General features: G+C 41.8%; 1 protein-coding gene across 1 annotated transcript; it reads right to left on the bottom strand.

The window, feature by feature from the left end:
- Nucleotides 1–2: 2 nt before the first annotated feature.
- Nucleotides 3–17568, bottom strand: LOC120519046. The gene is made up of 6 exons (XM_039742123.1): nt 17482–17568; nt 14376–14408; nt 5218–5502; nt 3106–3384; nt 68–156; nt 3–20 (listed from the first exon to the last, which is right to left on the bottom strand). The coding sequence occupies exons 1-6, from the start codon at nt 17510–17512 to the stop codon at nt 3–5; spliced, it is 735 nt and encodes a 244-aa protein (XP_039598057.1). The 5' UTR covers nt 17513–17568.
- Between the last annotated feature and the right edge of the window lie 5055 nt (nt 17569–22623).

Below are 22623 nucleotides of genomic sequence, written 5' to 3'. Positions count from 1 at the left end.
TGTCAGTAACCTTCTTCCACCTGTTTCCTGAGCTTTCGAACCAGCGATATCTCCAGCCAGGTGAGGCCCCTTCAATTCTGCACTCCAGAGTCACAACGACACTTCCGAAAAAAAGTTCTGACTGATTTCTCATCTTTAGGGTGACTTTTGGTTTCTCTGTAGGGAAGAAAAAAAAAACAAATATACAGAGTGACTCAGAGAGCTAATCAAACTGCTGCTTTAAAGTCCATAAATCTGTGTTTGTAGATAAAATTAAAATCCAAGTTTTATTACTGTGTTTTTTAACACTTCTGATTTAAAAAAGTTTCAGTGCTTAATAATAATAGTAATAGTTTTTTATATTTATATAGAGCTTTTCTCACTACTCCAAGTGTGTCACATAGACAGTGGAGAGCCACTTCAACCACCATTAATGTGTAGCATCCACCTGGATGATGCAGTGACAACCATTTTTGCACCAGGATGCTCACCACACATAAGCTGTTAGGTAGTGAAGTGGTGAGAGAGAGTTAGCCAATCAGAGACAGGGGATGATTAGGGGGCCTGAATAATTTGGCCATGGAGGGCAATTTAGCCAGGACATCAGAATACACCCTACTCTTTATGAAGGAGGCCCAAGGATCCAAATGACCACAGAGATTCAGGACCTCGGTTTTATGTCTCATCCGAAGGACAGCACCATTTTTACAGCACAGTGTCCCCATCACTACACTGGGCCATTGGGATCTACGCACAGACCCTGGTCTCACCAAAACATCTTCCAGCAAATACCCATGCTTTTCCTAGATGGTCTCCCATCCAAGTACCGGCCGGGCTCAAACATGCTTAGCTTCAGGTGGATGACCTCTTCTGAGGTTCTGAAGTGCAGTAGGCATGGCTGCTTCTCAACAATTTAAAGACAGGTCTGCATATAAAAAGAGACCTTAGTGAGTTTTGGTTTATGTCCCTTCAGAGAGTGAAATGTCATCAGTTCTGAAGTTACAGGACAGCCATGTGCAGATGGAGCTCCTCTAATAATATCAGTGTTGGACAGTTTGTGACCACTGCTCAAGTCTGATCCTCTTGTGCGTGTCACACTAGTGCACCACTTCATTGTAATGTTTCAGCACAATTCCATCCCTATAAACCCCACCACCACCTTCATCTCCATAGCTGGGGTTCAAACTCATTTTATGTCTTTTTGTTCATTTTTGTGCCATTTATTTATGTTAATGTTGCTTTTTTTGATTATGTGCATTGCTCTTTGGTTTTGATCTTGTCTTTAAGATTCCTGTGCTATGTCCCATGTGTTTTGTGGGTGGTCCCTAAAGAGGAGGGGACACCCGCCAGTCACTGCCCTCCATCCTATCAATCTAGGAGGTCTCCCATAGTTCCTGGTGGTTCATTTTGAATGCATTCTGGGTGTCTGATCAGTTCTTGTGTTTCTCTTTGCTTTGTGCCTGTTTGATTTCTCTGCAGTTCTGACCTTTATGTTTTGTTCTTTCACTTTGCTTTGGGAATTCTGTATTGAAACTGTGCTCGCCTTGGATTTCCTTGTGTTTTAAGGCCACTCCATTTTGCTGTTGTGCTGTTTGGAATCCATAGACTTACAGAACATCTTTTTGAAGAACAAAACCTTTTTAATTTTATGAAGTGTTTGTGTATCATGCTCATGTATCTCACCCGGGTTTGGTGGAATATACCCCTCTAGTGGGCATTATTGGAAATGCTTTTGTAACTTTTTAGGACTTATGTGCCTTGGGACTGCTAGCTCACAACATTGATGACACTGATTCTGTAGGCTGGAGGTAAGACTGATAATGTCACATTGACTGGACTGCATGTCACTTCTGATGGCTGCTGGAAATTTAGTTGTGTTTTTTTCTCCTCATGCCCTGACACAGGAGTAGGCACTATGGTGTAGTGGTTAGCTCAGCTCTTTTCTGCCTATGCTGGGAAAAGGCAAATTGTGAAAAATAAATACGAGTCCCTAGACCAGTAGATAAGAGAAAATCATTGTCAATTTACCAATAAAGTACTGAACCAAAAGATATTTAGGAAATCAAAACCAGGCATGCAGCCCAAATTCGTAATCAAAATTAAACATGACCGGATTCCCTAAACTGATTTTCAAGAGGTAAACGCACAAACTTAGACTTCAGCATTAGCAAGCCAGCATCTTTTAAAGGCAGGATTCAAAATGACAAAGGACCCCTGTGTTTGGAAACAGACATAGAAGAAACATGTAAAGAAAATTGTAAGAGACTATGCGAATGGCCACAAAATGGAGGTGAGCCTCCAAAAATTTGAACAGATAGTGGAGTCATATGAAAAATTATTAATGATAATATCAACCGTAAAATTCAACAAAATGTGTATAATATATATATTATATGGTGGAGGTTTTACAGGCAAGTCCAACTGAGAGAAGACCGCAGGGAAGACCCACAGCCCTCTGGGAGGATAAAATCTTCAAGATGGCCTGGGAATCCCTTGAAGTTTTCAAGTGTGGATGGTGAAAGAGACGTATGGGGCTAGCTGGTAAGATTGCTGTACCCCCAACCTAGTCTCGGATAAGCAGTAGAAAATGAATGAATGAATGAATGTCAGTGAGGGGAGAGACAAGTGAAACTGAAAGAGTCTGCTGGATTTTAGGGGAGGGTGTCACAGTTTTAATTTTAGTGAAAATTGTAAAGTAGAGACACCTGAACGGACTTCACAGGTAGAGCAGCCCTGCTGACCAAAGAGTTTTGCCATTAAGGCTGTTTAGCTTCCAGAGCATCACAGACAATTCACAGTAACACTAAAAAAAGAGAAAAAAGTAAAAGAGCTTCTCCTTTTTTCCTTTCCAAGTATCGTGTAAAATGTAGTGATGTCTCAATGAGTTCAAACAATACTAAAATCAGAGCAGAATGTGTGTTACTTAACACTTACAGTCAGATGATGTCTGATGTCAAAGTGTAAATGAATTAATAAGAAGAAGCCATTGAAGTCTTACCACTCAAACCTTCAAACTTTAAACCCACTGAGAATATTCATGGGAATGGCACCTCTGTGGTCACCTGTTTGTGCTGGACAGATAGTGACCACCGCAGTCTGCTTACCCTCCTGGAGTCACAAACTTACCTTGAAAACTCAGCGTAACAGCATTGCTGAGCTTCGTGTATTGAGGATGCTCATCTCTCTCACCAGCACACCAGTACACTCCAGTATCAGACTGAGTCACAGACTGGACCGTGTAAGTGTCTCCAGTGATGCCTTTAACTGAACCAATCCGTCCTGTCCAGTTCAGTTTCAACCAGGTGTATCTCCAGCCAGTAAATCCGCCCTCAAAACTGCACTTCAGGGTCAGTGTGTCTCCGATGTTCTCAGGTTTCCTCTTTTTAAGTGTCGCTTTTGGTTTGTCTGTATTGAACAAGAAATGTAATTTACAACAGAGAAGAAACAGCAGAGCTATTACTTTAAAACTTGCAAATGAAGTGAGTTTCTCTTTAATATTGAATTCCTTTTATATTTTCATTTTTTATAGTTCAGATGGTAAGGGGAGCTTTGTTTTAAGAGTTCTTAGTGGAATAACATCAACAGGCATAATGGAAGAATTTGTCTCTCATTACAGTCGACTGTGCTTACGTCAAAGCCAGCTTCCAAAAAGACGAACATCATACAGGACTTGCATTGTACTGCTGTCATGATAAAAAGTTCATCATGAATATCCTCACTCGTTCACTAGTGCGCTGTTTTGTTTTTAGATTATTTTAGTTTCTGTTTGTAAGAAAGGACGAGGAATATTATGGTCTGAGATGCTCATGAGGTCTGCGAATAGGCAAGCATCTAGAATAGTCCTGTGTCAGTGCCTCAGTAGAACATCTCATCAGCTATTTGTATTTGGGAGTTCAGATAACACTGTCCCCGTGACCCTGTGTTCGGATTCAGCGGGTTGGAAATTGGATGGATGGATGGATAACACTGTGAAATAATTACAGTCACCCAAAATAATATCAGGAACGTGGGTATTTATTTTTACATAGAAATATGTGATCTGATAAAATATCCGCTCCAATTGTAGAATTTTCTTGACAAGTAAAATAAAATCCAATCAGAATAATGGATGCAAATGTCCTTGTCAGATAAAATGGTCATCAGAAATTCTTGATGATACATGGATGAAGAAATTCTGGATAGTGGTGAAGTGAGAGGGCAATTGGCTTACAAATAAATGAAGCACATCTATTTAATTGTGTAATGATTGGACATTTGAAGGAATCAAACCCATAAAAGTGGCTAAAGACCATGTCTTCTTAAATGGATGAATGTCCACTCTTTCCTCCTCCTTCTCTGTTCACGACTCTGCAGTTAAACCTCCCTCCTCCTGTTTGAGCTGCCCACCCTCCAAGTGTCCTGCTGCAGTTGAACCAGATGTACGAGAAATTATTCCATTGGTGAAGACAGAAAATCAGTGAAAATCAGCACAGGTATAAATGATGCTGCCATTTCAACACTGAACGAAATTCTCAACAAACATTGACATAACAAAGACAGGACGTCACAACTAGTGTCCTCTCTTTTAGTCCATCTTCTCACAAATGGAAGATGTCATTGTGTAATTGAAGTTTCATATACAACTCACTTTTCTTATTTTCAAATCTTTACTCAGAATCAAACCTCACGGATTACGTAATAAGAATAAAACACACAAAGCAATACATCGACATGCCACCTCCTCAAAAACAGACACAGTTTTTCATCTTTTTAAGATTTGATGAACAACTGTTGCCTTAGGTAAGATGAGCTGCAGACCAGGATAAAGACACTAAAGCACAATATGACTGTCGCGCTGTGAAAGCAAAATAAAAGTTTTAAGTGTGCGTGAGATGCAAGCCATAAAGATGCCTTCAAAGATTTATAAAAAGAAGAATTAAGGGAGTTTTGCAATAGACGAGAGTCTTCTCATCTCTCTCTCTAAGTTAACAGACAACCCATAAACAACGGAGAGGAGGCAACTCTTATCTTCTTTGCTTTTGGCCCATTGTGGTGATCTTACTCCGCTTCAGTTTACTTACATACAGAAAGTTCTTATTTCAAAGAGGTAATCGTCACCTGTTGAAGTTAAACTTGACTCCTTGAAAACCAGCAATCAGCCATATGGAGAGAGAGCCTCCATCTTTTCAGTACGTACTGGACAAGTTAAATGACTGCTGCTCACTGCTGACCTTCATGTCGTCACACACACACACTCACCTTGAACACTCACTGTCACAGCGTTGCTCATTTCAAAGTAATAAGGATGATCATCTCTGACAGCAGCACACCAGTACAACTCAATTTCATATGAAAACACGGAGTGCGTGTGTGTGCCTTCACTGCTGTCATCAATATTAGTCCACTTTAATAATGAGCTCCATTTGTGCCAACGATATTTCCAGTTAGGTAAGTCACTCTCAATGCTGCACTCCAGAGTGACATTGTCACCAATGTGAAGTGGTTCCTTTTGGTTCTTTATCTTTAGTGCCACCTTTGGTTTTTCTGTATTAAAAATCACAAAAGATGAAAATCACACATTAACAGAGAGCTGCCAGAGCCAGTCAAACCTGTTCATCCAAAATTTGTAAATTAATGTGAGTTTCCAGTTAAACATTTTGTACTTAAATCATTACAATTGTGCTTTCATTCCTAAGATGTCCAATGATAAGATTTTGTTGACACTTCTCAGTAGAATGAAAGCAGAAGACTTTAAATTTCCTTCTCTCAATATTTCAGTAGTGGTGCTATTTGTAATTTATATTTTATTCACGTGAATTTTGTAATGTTGACAACGTTATAGAGAATGAAATCTTGTAGTTTGGATGAAAAAATAAAAACATACAATATCACTATATAAGAAACCTGTTTCCTTAAAAACTTCTTCATGGATATTTATTTTGCATCTGTTTAGCCCTCTAAAGTCAGCCCTGTTGTTTTCTGATCACTGGTGAGACTGAACAATAATAGAAAGTCTTTTAAAAAAATGGCATAAAATCATGAATGTCCTCATTGCTGCAATTAAAGGAGAGTGTGTTGCCATTGAAATGTTGTATCGCATACCCTGATATCACGTTGCAATGTTTCTGGTTCGTTACTCAAAGATGGCCGAGTTGCTGTATCACGGCAACACCTTTCCCCAGCCCCACCCCCACAGCCTTCTTGAATGTCCTGATTGGTGGACAGGCTACTGTCTACTAAATGTGGGCGGTGTTTCAACTTTCAAATGACATCACATTCCACTTTCTATTTCAGAATTGTATTTTTTTTCCATGAAGCTGTTTTTGTATTTCATAACTATTGGTATTGTACTTTGGATATGCAGTATCATTTTATTATCAATGACATGAATTCTGACAAAGTGAGATCTGCCGTTGAAAATGGTGCATATGTCAAAGGTCTTCAATAGCAGATATATTTGCTATGGATAATAATTCGAAAATAATAAAAATGGAAATTCCGGTTTTTTGTACTGCTTCAAAACAGTAAAACTAGAAATATTCCTTCTAAATATTTCATATCATCTTTTTTCTGGGTGTTCCTATAACATTTATCATGTTTGGAAGTTTATTCTAACACATATGGAAATAATAATGACATTCAAAATGCATATCTTAACCCTAATAAAAAACATTACTACATTTTTTTGTATTCTGAAAGAGAAGTGCCTGACTTGTGTCAGGTAGAACGTGAATGTTGAATGAAGCATCAAGATAAATCAAAGTAGCTGAAAACAGAATGTAATTAGCGGAGACCAGAGACGTGGAAAGGTTTGGGGCAGCCACCGGTTTAATTCGGTTTCCCGGCTGCAAAAGTCTTTGAGGCATTGTAAGAGTAGGTACATCAACAGAGTCCAAAACAGAACTGCCTGCCTAAGCAAAGGCAGAGAGCTTTATAGCACAGAGGGCGGAAATGATGTCGTCCTCTTGGCCGGAACTGGAAGTGACATCATCCTTGGGGCGGAACCGAAGTGACCTCATCCTTGGGGCCGGAAGTGATGTGTCCTTCCTGGAAATGGCGGCTCCTGGTGGGATTTCCCGGGTAAGACCTGCAGAGAACTCAGAAAGAGCGTCAGCGTACCCCGCCCCCCCCCGGGCAGATGTATAAACAGTATTGTCTAAGCCCTTCAGCTGCTTCCCATGCACACGTGTGTGACAAGACTCCCCCCTCAGCCCAGACCCGTCGGGTCGGGCGACCTGCACTGTGAGGTCGTGGGCCCTGGAGAGGGCATCGGCGTTGGCATGAAGAGACCCCTGTCGATGAACGAGCGTATACTTGTACTGCTGCAGGTCAAGAAACCACCTCGTGACCCGTGGATTCGACTCCCTGTGAAGGGCCATCCACTTCAGAGGTGCATGATCCGTCACCAGAGTGAACACGCGACCCAAGAGGTAGTACCGCAGCTGAGTCACCGCCCATTTGATCGCCAGAGCCTCTTTCTCCACCGCCGCGTACCTGGTCTCCCTGTCCAACAGTTTCCGGCTCAGGTACATAACGGGGTGTTCAACACCGTCGACGCTTTGGCTCAACACGGCACCCAAGCCTGTGTCCGAAGCGTCCGTCTGGAGGATAAAAGGGAGAGAGAAGTTAGGGGAGATTAAGATAGGTGCTGAAGTCAGAGCCCTTTTTAAGTCACTGAATGCAGCCCACGCTTTGTCAGACCATACCACCGTATTAGGAGCTCTTTTCTTTGTCAAATCGGTCAAGGGTGCCGCTCTCTTGGAGTAGTACCCGGCCAAACCGAGAAAGGATTGGACTTGCCGCTTGGTTTGTGGACGGGGCCAGGCCATTATGGCTTGCAACTTGGAACACTGTGGCCTCACAGTACCCGCCCACTAGGTAGCCCAAATATTTGGCTTCTCTCAATCCAAAGAAACATTTCTTGGGGTTGATTCGAGCCCGCCTCTCCCAGTGTCCGTAATACTGCTGTGACCTGCTGTATGTGTTCCTTCCAGGTGCTGGAATAGATGACACGCCATCCAGATAGGCAGCACAGAACGAGTTATGGGGCCGGAGCACTTTGTCCACCAGACGCTGAAAAGTCGCAGGCACCCCGTGTAACCCAAATGGAAGGACACGATACTGCCAGTGTCCGCTAGGAGTGCTAAACGCGTTTTTCCTTCGCGGACTCCGTTAAAGGAACCTGCCAGTACCCCTTTGTCATGTCAAGTGTAGTCAAGAATTTGGCTGGTCCCAGTCTCTCGAGGAGGTCATCCACGCGAGGCATGGGATAAGCATCAAATCGGGAAACTTGGTTAAGCCGACGGAAGTCATTGCAAAACCTCCAACTGCCGTCAGGCTTAGCAATCAAGACGATGGGACTGGACCAGGGACTACTACTTTCCTCGATTACTCCTAGTGCCAGCATTCGCTTGATTTCCAGTTCCACTTCTACTTTCTTTGCCTCCGGGAGTCTGTAGGGTCGCCACGGACGATCACCCCCGGTCAGTCAATATGTCGTGCGCAATCAGAGAGGTCCGACCTGGTTGTTCACTTACCACCTCTGGGACAGAGCGGATAGCTGCTTCGAGCTCTTGTTTCTGTCTGGGGATAGCTGCTCGCGAAATTAAGGGAACTTACTTCAGCAAGAGAGAGCAGGGCTGTCCGGAGGAGGGATCGATCCCTCTCCTTCCACGGTTTCAGCAGGTTTACATGATACACTCGCTCAGCTGGTCGGCGATTGGGCTGTTTCACCAAATAGTCAACCAATCCCTTCCTCTCCTTAATTTCGTAGGGGCCTAGCCAATGTGCGAGCAGTTTAGAGTGAGAAGTTGGTACCAATACCATGACGCGATCCCCCGGTTGGAACTCCCGGAGAGTCGTGCCACGGTCATAAAGGCGGGCCTGTGCTGATTGCGCCTCCTCTATATGACTTTTTAGAATCGGTCTTATTGCATCAAATCTATCGCGCAATTGGGCGATATACTCCAAAATATTAGTGGAGGGCTGTGCCTCCCCTTCCCAGCCCTCTTTTAAAATATCTAATAAACCCCGGGGTTGTCTTCCGTACAGTAATTCAAATGGAGAGAACCCCGTAGAGGCTTGAGGAACTTCCCCGTATGCAAAGAGGACAAGGGGGAGGAGTTGGTCCCAATTCCTCCCATCCTTGCTGACTACCTTACGTAGCATTTGCTTGAGAGTTTGATTAAATCTCTCCACTAGCCCATCGGTTTGAGGATGATACACCGAGGTTTTAAATGCTTTATTTTCAGTAACTTGGCAGTCTCCTTGAACGTTTCCGAGGTAAAAGGCGTTCCTTGGTCCGTCAGGACTTCTCTAGGAATGCCTACCCGCGAAAAGACTCCTACTAGTTCCCGTGCAATATTTTTTGTGGTAGCCGAGCGCAACGGAATGGCTTCAGGGAATCGGGTAGCATAATCCACGAGGACGAGTATATATTTATATCCTCGGGCTGAGGGTTCTAGGGGTCCTACTATATCAACCCCAATCCTATCAAAGGGAACATCACAAAGGGGAAGGGGAACCAGAGGAGCACGGTCCCTCCTAGGAATTTGCCGCAGTTGACACTCCGGACAGGAAATGCAAAAGCGGCAAACCTCCTCGTTAATCCCCAGCCAGAAAAACGGAGCTTAATTGCTCTAATGTTTTATCGGAGCCGAGATGGCCTCCAAGAAGGTGGGAGTGTGCTAACTCGCAAACCTGCCGGTAGGTCCGCTGGATTAGCAACAACTTCGGACCTTCCCTCATGTTCAGCACCCGATACAACAATTCATTATCAATGACAAAGTGAGGTCCCTGTGGCATGGGCAAATGCGTGCGTTGGCCGTTAACGAGAACCACTGCATTCTTTATGTGTTTCAGAGAGTCGTCATTCCACTGTTCTCTCTTGAAAGAAGCCGGTGTTGCTCTAAACTGAACAAACAATTCAGAGAGAGGGTCCGGTCTGACCTCAAGGGGCGGAGATTCCTCCCTCGCTGCCGGGGCGCTAGTGGATGACGTAGTAGCCCGGGACGGTCCGGGAGTGTCTTCGTCATTCTCTTGGCCTACCGCCCCACTCCCTGTCGGCTGATTACACGGTGTGGAAGCAGCTTGAGATGAATCGTTGTCATCTATAACGAGGCCATAAGTTTTCGGGGAATGCTTTCTAAACTACCGCTGTCACTATTAGACCAGTCTCGCCCGAGGATTACGGAAACGGAGGATCCGGATGCACCGCTACGGTAAGCTGTCGAAGGGTTCCTCCGAGACATACATAACACCGGGCGGTATTGTACGTGCGGATATCTCCGTGTATACATTTTAGACTGGTCTTCTTTTTAATCCATTGTTGCGGTAGAATAAAACGGCGAGCAACGACAGACACGTTACTGCCGGAATCGAACAGCGCTGTTATTTTATGTCCATTAATAAGAAGCTCCCCCGTATGTTTATCCGCCAGGGGATTGCTAAGGGCACACAAACAACCCCGCCATTGTCCCCTACGGTCCGCCTTGTTCCCCGACAGGTCGCAAGCCAGACGGCCCGGCGACTTCGGAACAGGCTCTGGATTGCGTGGAAGGGACTGCTTTAGTAGGACATAGCTCCCGGGTAGTCCACAGAGCGGCTGTTCTGCCCTCCCAGGTTTCACAGCCGGCCTCTGGGTTTGCAAGATTTGTAGCAGCTCGTCCATAGAATGGAATTCGCCCCAGGCCGGCTGGGCAAAATCCTGGGGTAGCTTTTTAGCAGCAAAAAACAGGCCACTTGCTGCACTATTTGTAAGGGGGTCAACTCAAATGGCGTAGCCACTCACCCACCTGTTGCCAGAGAGCCATAGCCTGCTCTGACAGCCCTTTGTTTGGGTTAAACTCCCAGTTTATTATTTCCTTCACCTGCCGGCCTGGGGACAACCCATCGTTAACAGGGACCTTGGTCCCGATGGGCAGCTCGGCTTTCCTGCCAAGGAGAGCATACTGAGCCACTCGTGTGTGTTCCCCAGAAGCCAGCCCACGCCTGTGGGTCCCTCTACCTTCTCCACAAGATGGGTGGTCAACCCCGGGTTATGCTCATGGAGCAGAGCCTGCACCGCGTCCTTCCTGACCCTCCGGCGAACTCCTCAAAGTCTTTGAGGCATTGTAAGAGTAGGTACATCAACAGAGTCCAAAACAGAACTGCCTGCCTAAGCAAAGGCAGTGAGCTTTATAGCACAGAGGGCGGAAATGATGTCGTCCTCTGGGCCGGAACTGGAAGTGACATCATCCTTGGGGCCGGGACCGGAAATGACCTCATCCTTGGGGCCGGAAGTGATGTGTCCTTCCTGGAAATGGCGGCTCCTGGTGGGATTTCCCGGGTAAGACCTGCAGAGAACTCAGAAAGAGCGTCAGTGTACCCCCCCCGCACATGTATAAACAGTATTGTCTAAGCCCTTCAGCTACTTCCCATGCACACGTGTGTGACAAGATATACAGTGCATCTAGAAAGTATTCACAGCACATCACTTTTTCCACATTTCGTTATGTTACAGCCTTATTCCAAAATGGATTAAATTCATTTTTTCCTCAGAATTCTACACACAACACCCCACAATGACAACATTAAAAAAGTTTACTTGAAATGTTTGCAAATTTATTAAAAATAACAAAAATTGAGAAAGCACGTGTACATAAGTATTCACAGCCTTTGCCATGAAGCTCCAAATTGAGCTCAGGTGCAACCTGTTTCCCCTGATCATCCTTGAGATGTTTCTGCAGCTTCATTTGATTGGACATGATTTGGAAAGGCACACACCTGTCTATATAAGGTCCCACAGTTGACAGTTCATGTCTGAGCACAAACCAAGCATGAAGTCAAAGGAATTGTCTGTAGACCTATGAGACAGGATTGTCTGGAGGCACAAATCTGGGGAAGGTTACAGAAAAATTTCTGCTGCTTTGAAGGTCCCAGTGAGCACAGTGGCCTCCATCATCCATTAGTGGAAGAAGTTCGAAACCACCAGGACTCTTCCTAGAGCTGGCCGACCATCTAAACTGAGCGATCGGGGGAGAAGGGCCTTAGTCAGGGAGGTGACCAAAAACCCGATGGTCACTCTGCCAGAGCTCCAGAGGTCCTCTGGAGAGAGAAGAACCTTCCAGAAGGACAACAATCTCTGCAGCAATCCACCAATCAGGCCTGTATGGTAGAGTGGCCAGACGGAAGACACTCCTTAGTAAAAGGCACATGGCAGCCTGCCTGGAGTTTGCCAAAAGACACCTGAAGGACTCTCAGACCATGAGAAACAAAATTCTCTGGTCTGATGAGACAAAGATTGAACTCTTTGGTGTGAATGCCAGGCGTCACATTTGGAGGAAACCAGCCACCGCTCATCACCAGGCCAGTACCATTCCTACAGTGAAGCATGGCGTTGGCAGCATCATGCTGTGGGGGGCAGGAACTGGGAGACTAGTCAGGATAAAGGGAAAGATGACTGCAGCAATGTACAGAGACATCCTGGATGAAAACATGCGCAAGAGCGCTCTTGACCTCAGACTGGGGCGACGGTTCATCTTTCAGCAGGACAACGACCGTAAGCACACAGCCAAGATATCTAAGGAGTGGCTTCAGGACAACTCTGTGAATTTCCTTGAGTGGCCCAGCCAGAGCCCAGACTTGAATCCGATTGAACATCTCTGAGAGATCTTAAAATGGCTGTGCACCGACGCTTCCCATCCAGCCTGATGGAGCTTGAGAGGTGCTGCAAAGAGGAATGGGCGAAACTGGCCAAGGATAGGTGTGCCAAGCTTGTGGCATCATATTCAAAAAGACTTGAGGCTGTAATTGCTGCCAAAGGTGCATCGACAAAGTATTGAGCAAAGGCTGTGAATACTTATGTACATGTGACTTCTCAGTTTTTTTTTATTTTTAATAAATTTGCAGAAATCTCAAGTAAACTTTTTTCATGTTGTCAATATGGGGTGTTGTGTGTAGAATTCTGAGGAAAAAATAAATTTAATCCATTTTGGAATAAAGCTGTAACATAACAAAATGTGGAGAAAGTGATGCGCTGTGAATACTTTCCGGATGCTCTGTAAATGAGGCTGAGCTTAGAGAGTTAAGATTTGAGGGATGTTTTTTCTTACGTAGTCAAGATGAAGAATTGGACAGAGACTGTTGAGACTGAGCAGACTCAAAGCACTAAAGACTTCCAAAAGCACTTCCAAAAATGCCCACTAGAGGGGGTATACCGCTAGACCCCAGCCAGTATAAGGACAAACAGAGAATGTTTATTAAATAACAAGATTTATTTTTTCATCAAAATGCTCTGTAATACTTTGGAGATCCAAAGAACACAAAATGCATAAAGGAGCCGCCTAAAACACAAGGGAATCTATGCAAACATTTGTGAAAGGGCCCTGAACCCTCGTTGTTGATGATGAGATAAAGAAGCCATTAAACAAATGAGGGTGGGCTTTATGAGTGGGCATACGTGCTACACAAGTGTCCCGGGTTGGAACTTTGAAAATCTGCTCACCCCATAATTTACCATCCACATTCACCTGATATCCATAGTGCTCTATCGCTGTAATGAAGTTTGCTTTTCACTTTTGGTTTTTTCCTAACATTTGTTATAACTGAAGAGCTTTGCAAGTCACATTTAATGAAAATTACTACAGCCAGCCATGCTCAAGCAAATAAGGAATTCATTATGAAGGCTTATTATTTTTTTAATTTATAAATTTAGGTTATTTTAATTACCAACTGGAAATTGTCACTGTGTGTGAATGTGGGGGTGTGTGTGTGTGACGGTGGTCTTTGTGATGCGGTTGACTAGTGTCCTGTCAAGCCCCGTTTTCAGCCTTTTACTCAGTCCTGGTGTGATGGCCTTAGGAACCTGCAACCCTGGAACAGACTGCTGAACCCAAATACTAAACTCCTTCAATTGAAGCCCCCAGTGTCTGAACAGCCCACAAACACACCTGAATGTTACGCCATACTTAGATTTTCTAACGTGCTGCATTTTGTTTCAAATTCTCCTTTCTCCAGTGTATAGTATTGTTGTGGACCATCACCTTCAAACATCAAAACGTCGAACCTCACCCAGTTTTCCATGAGTGAACATTTTCAAATATTTATTCCAGAAATAACATTTTCTCAGATGTACAGTTACCACAAAAACATTTAAAAATTCAGTGTTAGTGATGCCATTCAGTTCAACTGAAGTAAAGTCATGATGTGAAAACAAACCAACTTCAGCTGGTCAATGGCAGGAACACCAACTGCAGCCTGTGCAGGAAATGAGGCGAGCACATGGCATACGTGGAAAACATGAGGAGAAAGCAAAGAGGAAATGAGCAGATGAAAAGGTTTATTGATTGATTAACAAAATAAACGTGAAAACTGGAGAAACAAGCTCTAGATAGAAAAGGTAAAGTGTTAAAGTCACTGGAAACTGGAAAACATGTTACCTGCATATGCTGTAGAAGTCACCAGCATCAGCCCTGAGAAGAAAAGAAAGGATGTGAATAGTCGAGTAGACTGAAAAGTCCCTACAATAGATGAGGATGTGAAGAAAAAGAAGTCACAGAGCTCAAATAAATCCAAAGGGTTTCTTACAGCTGACACCTCCATTATGGAGAGTCTGTCCTTACCTCACGCTGGCCCTTCATTTGTTGGCAAAATAATCATGAAATCCTGGGCTGCAATTGTTCCACAATGCCATCAGCTACGCTTTGCTTCCCTTCTAGCCCCCCAATCTAAATTCCTTAAATTGCCCCAACTCTAGACCTACACCACTGCAAAAAGTTGTATAATCTTGAAGTACAAGTGGAAAATTGAATCAGAAATGTTCATGTTTGCAGTTTTCCTTCTGTATTCAAAAGTTAATGGGTGTCTGTATTTTAATGTGAAATTGAAGAGCGGGCCCTAGCAGAATCCATGGGCAGTTTCTGCCTCACACACTATGCTGCCAAAAGGAAACCTAGCATCCCATAAACCTAACATAGAAATAAGTCAGTTCAGAAAATTGAGAAATAGGTAAGAGAAGTACAGATGGATGATATCTTATTGGTGATCTTTAAAGAAGGCTGCTTCATAGAATCTTATTTAACTTTGCCATTAACAGTTTACTGGAATTTGATTTGGTGACAATTACACATAAAACACCTCAGATCAAACATCAGAAATCAGAAAATCAGTAAACTAATTCAGTGTAATGCAATAGGAGTCACTTGTGCAGACTAGGAAGGTGACCAAGACTTTTGACTTAAGTATTCACTTTTTCCTTATTTAATGAATTTCTGAATGTATAAGGCCAAATTCTGAATATACAGAGTCAAAATCCAAATATATGAAGTCAAAGTCCAATTATATAATGTCGTTCTTATATATATAAACTCAAAGTATGAATTTATACAGTAATTCCTCAATATGGTGATATAAACCCATTTTGAACATTTAAAGTCATTCCTGAATACATAGTCAAATGCTGAATATATAAAGTCATTTCCCAATATATAAATTAATGTACAAATATATAAAGTAATACCTGAATATACAGAGTAAAAGTCTTGAATATATAAAGTCTTCGTCAGAATAAAGTGAAAGAAGAATATATAAACTCATTTCTGAATACGTAAAGTCAAAGTCTGAATATATAAAATCATCATCTGAATGACTTTATGACCAAATGACAGCATATAGTATACTGTATATAATCAAAGTATAAATATATAAAGTCAGAGTCTGAAAATTCAGCAGATAGTCATTCCTGCTTATATAAAGACAGCGCATGAACATATAAAATCATTTATGAATATATGTAGTGAATAATCTGAGTATATAAAGTGAAAAGACTCAAACACATTTCTAATAAACTCAATGAGCCCTAATACTGAATTTTGTGAATTGAGTTCCCTGAGGTATTACTTTGTATGATTGGCATTTTTAAAAAATAATATGTTTAACATTCCCCATGTACCTATCATCTTTGTAGACCAGATGTTATTTTGTTTGGGCCACTTATTGGACATACAGTATGCTGAAAGACCAAGTGCCTGTATACAGAAACTCGTGAATGAAAGCCCATGACCTCTGTAGCTTACAATCAAGTGTTAGAAACTGGACTGCCATTCCACTTACGCGTTTAGTTTTACTGATGTTATTTAGCACTGATGTTTTCAGAAGGGCAGAGTGGTGGTCTAGAGCTACTTTTCCAGCCTCACAGAGTCAGAGGTTTCCAGCCTGATTCCTAGCCTGGTCAAGGTCTACATTGCTTCTGCATGTTCTCCCCGTTATATTCATGGATTAATTTGTACAAGTGAGTACGGAAACTCACACTGACTTTGAGTCGACTTTAGACTTGACAAACAGCCTAAGCTTTGTGACCTGGAAATTCAATTAAAGCAGTGAATGGCTGGGATTTGAACCCAGGATACTGGAACAATAAGGCAACAATGCTGACGATTTATCATCACTCTAAGCTGGAACGACTTTACATATTTAGACATTGGATTTATATATTCAAAAATAGCTTTATATTTCAAAATGCCAAATATATATTCCTGTTTGTCTCCCAATAATATATATATATATATCTTATATATAAATGTGTATGCATGGAAGTATACTGTATATACATACATATATATATATAAAACTAAATGTTTAAATATATTATATAGTATGTTCTGATAAAAGTATAAAACGCACTCGAAGTGACTTTATATATATTTAAAATTGAGTTTATATTCACAAATGTCTTCATTTCGTACATACATATATATATACAAATCCAAGCCCATTCCATACACTTTAAATATGACTTGATCTCCTCACATTTACTTACTACATTACATTTGAATATTTGAATTCAGAAGGAGTTCAGCTGAATTGCTTTACAATTACATTAATGAATTCCTGACAGATTCTGAAGAGTCTCCAGCGAATTAATTTTTTTTTAGTTAAACATGTCTAATACTTCATGTCCCTGCATTATTCCATTATCAGCAGTGTGTCACGTTTATACTCACATTTCTAATGTCCTGCAGCATCTCTAAAGCTTTTTGCTGCACATATTTCTGTCAGTAATGCGCTTGTGTAATTTTATTGATAACATTCCTTTAATGTGAGATGTGACGTCCTTCATATTTTCTACAACTCTATGATGACCAGTGTGGTGTCGCCAGTATGCTGTGGTGTGCTAGGTTGGTAACATGAAGAGAAACCCACCAAATCAACAAGCTAATTCAAATGGCCAGCTCAATTATGGGATGTCTTCTGGACCACTGCAGGTAGTAAAAGATGAGAGAATGAAAACAAAACTGAGTTCCTTTACAAACACCGCTGCACATCCTCTCTCTGACACTCCAACATTGAGGAGTTTCAGCCAACAAATCATTCAGCAAAAGTGTGTCAAGAAACATGACTGGGGTCTATCTATCTATCTATCTATCTATCTATCTATCTATCTATCTATCTATAGAACTGTTTTTTTGCCATGGCTATTATTTGTTAATTGTTTTCACAGATTAACTTATTTCTATTTAAATATTTAAATTCATCAACTATACTTACATACAATCCAGCAAAATTCACTTGGATGCATCTTATATTTTCAAGAAGCAAAACACAATACAGCACAACAAATGTGCCTCAGCTCAGTCTTCCTCCTTTGCATGAAATGATCAACTTGTAGACTTCTCTTTCTGTTAAAATGGGACACTTTAGCTTTGCATATCATGCACTTTAAGATATTAGGAAATGTGGTTTGCTAATCTTTTCCTAGAAACTCTGATGATATCAAATGTCTAAACTTAAACACTCCTTATCACAAACCTAGCTGGTATCTCAAAAGGTCCAGAGATTTAGATTGCTGAGTTGGAGTCCCTTGCCTTGCTGTTATCTTTGCAGGATTTGCATGATGCCCCTAATTCTGTGTGGGTTTCTATTTCTATATCTCAAAGACATGACTGTTAGGTCCAATGGAGATTCTCAATTTGTCCCATATCAATGGGTTCATGATTGGGCCCTGCCATGTACTTGCACAAGGTGTAGGTTTGGTTCTTGACTTACGCTTGATGTTGTCAGTGTGGACTCTAGCTGCTCTGACCCTGAAATTGTACAGGTTTAAGTTTATTATGCAATGTTGAGCAGGAACACTCAATAAAACTAAACAGAAAAAATTCAAGTGACAATGACATACCAGGAAGGCATGATACACCAGCGTTTGTGTGTCAGCTTTTATCCCTCCAGATCAGAGAATTTCCAAAACACCACTCACATCTACAGTTATTCCCAGTTTCAGATAAAAACTAACAGCAGGGGGCAGGGGGTGGGTGTTGTATCATGATCGTAATTGAGAGAATGAAAGTAAAAAAAACGCTAACTTTTACAAGTACTATAAATTTACAGCGGCTGTTACAGACACACAAGAAATGTATGCTTTTATTGTATAATATTATCAATAAGAGCAGCTCAGAACTCAAAAAGCTAAATATATGAGGGAGCTGGTTTCGAACTCGCAACCTCTGGATTATAATTTAGCAGCTCTTACTGCTGCACCATGGAAGCTGTCATACTGCACTTGTACCTTTTCTGAAAGTCTTTATTTGATATTTGGACTTCAGCCTTCACACATTATACAGTTCATGTCTATATTTTGTCATTTACTACTAAAACATGAAAAACTTGTCTTTTTTAACGATGTGTTTACATAGATAGTTGTAGACACGGAGCACACATGAAATTATTCTCCCCTACAACTCTCCGTAGCTCACTCCCAAATAATCAAGGCTTGAGCTGGGAGAACTTCTTGCCCATTTTGCGACAATCAGGGAGATAGTATAGCAGGCTGCTAGCTGCTTGTGCTGATCAGCACATTTACAAGACAAAATATGCTGACAGAGAGGTGCAAAGGGATTTAAGGTGGGCCAGGTTTATGAGTTTTTTCGTAGTGTTTAGTAATTCTAGTGTTAAAACTTTTCTCAGCTGGTCTGTTTGTGGCAGTTAAACTATGGAGAAGGCCATAAGCTTTACATCCCATTGCATTCAGTAGCACAGAAGCATGTTTTTCAATGGAAATATAATTTGCAGTAAAATACTGTTGCAGCCTTTTAACATACATATTCCAGTCTTCCGTGGATCTATCAAAAATATCTATATTTCCGATTTACGACATATTTTCAACTTATCATATTCACGTTATACTATCACATTGGGTCCTTTGCTTTTCTGCTTACTTTGTGTGGTTCTCGCTGCAGTTATTCAGTAGCATGGCGCTCAAAGTTACCTTTTTGATCTCGTCGCCACTGTCCTGTATTTCTGATGCAGTACACTATTATAACCTTTTCATTTGATAAGAACGGACAAGCAGACAGCATGTGCTTTTTTCTTTCTCATCTTTATTGAACAGCACCAACTAACAAAATGTGCAAGGCATTACCAATCATATCACTATGCGTTAACCCACAATTAAGCATCAATAGCTGAAGTGAAATGCACACTTATACTGATATATAACAATTGTGAACAATGCTAACATCCTCTCTGTGACACAAATACTGAGAACTTTCAGTCAACAAATTATTCAGCAGAAGTGTGCCAAGAAACATGACAGCAGCTCCTTTATACTAATAACCATACGTTTGCATAATGCCTTACCGTCAGTATGACACCCAAGTCAAAACTTATCATTTCTTTGAATTTTTCTTGCTTTATAGTAATTCCAGTGTGTGTTCAGACCACAGTGTGTGTGTATATTTATCCATCCATCTATCCATTATCCAACCTGCTATATCCTAACTACAGGGTCACGGGGGTCTGCTGGAGCCAATCCCAGCCAACACAGGGTGCAAGGCAGGAAACAAACCCCAGGCAGGGTGCCAGCCTACCGCAGGTGTGTATATTTATTTATCAATATATTTTTATTTTATAGTCTTTATAGTCTAATTAAGTTTGTACATTATTACATATAATATCTTTAATAAGGTGAAGACTTCCAGTTGAGTGAACGCTGGCGGGACTGGTCACCGCTGCTCGCCGATAACTAGAATATTGATTTTGATGGTATTTCTTTTGCCATATTGCTGACATCTCTGCGTGGCTATATATGCTATATGCTATATACTATATGCTGTGTCTGCATTTAGCTTCAGCCTAAACTCCGTTTCGTTTGAAACTTACCGGTTTATTCTCTGCACATCTGAGCTGCTTGCGGCCTCCTCGCCTACAATGTGGACTGGTAGGATTTTTGCTTGGTTGTTTGTTTGGAGTCTTCTGTCGCACGTTATTCAACCTGCGACTGGCCTCCTCCAGTACCCAGCTGCTGAGCTGCTTCGACTGCGTCTTCTCCAGTCTGTGCCTTTGCTGTCGGTGCTATATTTCGACCCGGACGTCATACTTCTCCCTCGTCGGAGATACATCCATCGTGGGTCCCGCCGGAGATTCCGAACGGACGCCTCGAAAGGAATTAACTCTTTTGGTCTGATTTTCGGCACCCTCCACATAACACAGATAGGAACGCTGACCATAGCGTGTTGGCCAGCTTAGCTCGGTCGACTAACACCACTGTCAAATGCGACAGCAACATTGTCAGCTTTGGTCTATTGAACATCCGCTCACTTACGAGCAAGGGACATCTCATTCAGGATCTCCTCATTGACCATAAGTTTGACTTTCTCTGTTTAACTGAGACTTGGCAGCAACCTCAAGACTTTTCACAACTTAATGAATGCACCCCCCCGGGGTTTGTTTACACTTGTCAACCCCGTGCATCTGGCCGTGGAGGAGGTGTCGCGATAATTTATCGCGAGAAGTGGAAAGTCCTGCCGTTGCCTGCTCCTGCTGTTAGCTCTTTTGAATCGACTGTTTGTCAACTGTCTGGGCCAGTTCCAACCATCATTGCAACTGTCTACCGTCCTCCTAAGTCTAACAACAATTTTTTGAACGATCTTGCTACCTTCCTTACCAATCTATCTGTAATTACTCCAAATATAATTCTGCTGGGGGATTTTAATATACATCTGGACAATATCAATATCCCTCTCACTAGAGACTTTTTATCTTGCCTGGAGAGTTTTGGATACCAGCAGCACACTGATTTTCCTACCCATTGTAAAGGACATATCTTGCACCTGATTTGCTGCTCTGGTGTTGTTCCTTTTGATCTTACAGCAGATGAACTCACTATAACCGACCACTTTCTCCTCTCATTCAACGCTAAACATACCTTTTCTGTTCCTAAGCTTCCACGTCTCATAGCCTTTCGTAACATTAAGAATATCAACTTGAATTTGCTGTCTTCTAGAATTGATTCGCAAATGGACTTTTATAATTTATCCTCTCCCATAGAACTGGTCTCATATTATGACACTTGTCTTAATGGTATTCTTAATTCTCTGGCTCCGCTAAAACCAGATCTGTTTCTTTTTCCTTTTCTGCCCCCTGGTTTAAGCCTGAACTTCGGCTTCTGAAAGTTAGAGGCAGGCAACTTGAAAGGTTGTTTAAAAAAACCAGACTCTTTGTCCACAAAGAGATGTATAAAAATCATCTACTCTACTACAAGCATTGTATAGCTCAAACCAAATCTAGGTATTACACTCAGTTAATTACTAGTAATACAGGTAACACCAAGTCTTTGTTTTCTTTACTTAATAATGTTACTCAACCTCCAGACTCTTTACCATCTCACCTTCACTCAACTGCCTTCTGTAATTCTCTTGTCTTTTTTCAATGAGAAAAACCTAAAAGATCCATCAGCACCTTGGTCCAGATCCTTTCTGTATTTCTTCTGAACTACACTCACCTATTCACTGTTTCTCTTCTTTCCAGCTTCCCACTTCCTCTGAAATCTCAGATCTCATCTACAAATCCAAGTCATCTACTTGTCAGCTGGACCCCCTGCCTACAGTTTTGGTTAAAGCCTGCCTCCCCTCTCTAGTCCCTCTTATTTCTGCCATCATTCACTCTTCTCTTACTACTGGTATTATTCCCTCATCTTTCAAAACTGCTGCTATAACCCCAATATTAAAAAAACCTGGTTGTGATCCTACTAATTTCAATAATTTTCGCCCCATTTCTAACTTGCCCTTTATCTCCAAAATTCTTGAAAAAATAGTAGCTATCCAACTTCACACCCACTTGTCTCACAATAATCTATATGAGAAGTTCCAGTCTGGTTTTCGCCCCCTTCATAGTACAGAAACAGCACTTGTTAAAATTACTAATGACCTCCTTATGGCTGCTGATTCTGGTCTAATCACTATTCTCATCTTTCTTGATCTGAGTGCGGCCTTTGATACTATTTGTCATACCACTCTCCTTAATAGATTATCTTTGATTGGCATTACTCACACTTCACTTGATTGGTTTAGATCTTACCTTTCAGGCCACACTCAGTTCATACAGCTTAAAACCTTCACAACCCAACCCACCACTGTTACTTCTGGTGTGCCCCAAGGCTCTGTCCTGGGGCCTCTTCTTTTTATTATTTACCTTCTTCCCCTTGGCAATATTTTGCGCAAATATAACATTAATTTTCACTGTTATGCTGATGACACCCAGCTCTACCTTGCTGGTAAACCCACCTCCTCTTTTCCACCACCCTCACTTATTGATTGCATTTCTGAAATTAAATCCTGGTTCTCTTCAAATTTTCTTAAATTAAACAGTGACAAAACTGAGGTTCTCCTCATTGGTTCAAAATCATCATTATCCAAA

Source organism: Polypterus senegalus, chromosome 18 (assembly GCF_016835505.1).
Source record: "Polypterus senegalus isolate Bchr_013 chromosome 18, ASM1683550v1, whole genome shotgun sequence".
In the NCBI taxonomy this organism is placed as follows: domain Eukaryota; kingdom Metazoa; phylum Chordata; class Cladistia; order Polypteriformes; family Polypteridae; genus Polypterus; species Polypterus senegalus.
This window is presented reverse-complemented; position numbering and strand designations above follow the sequence as displayed.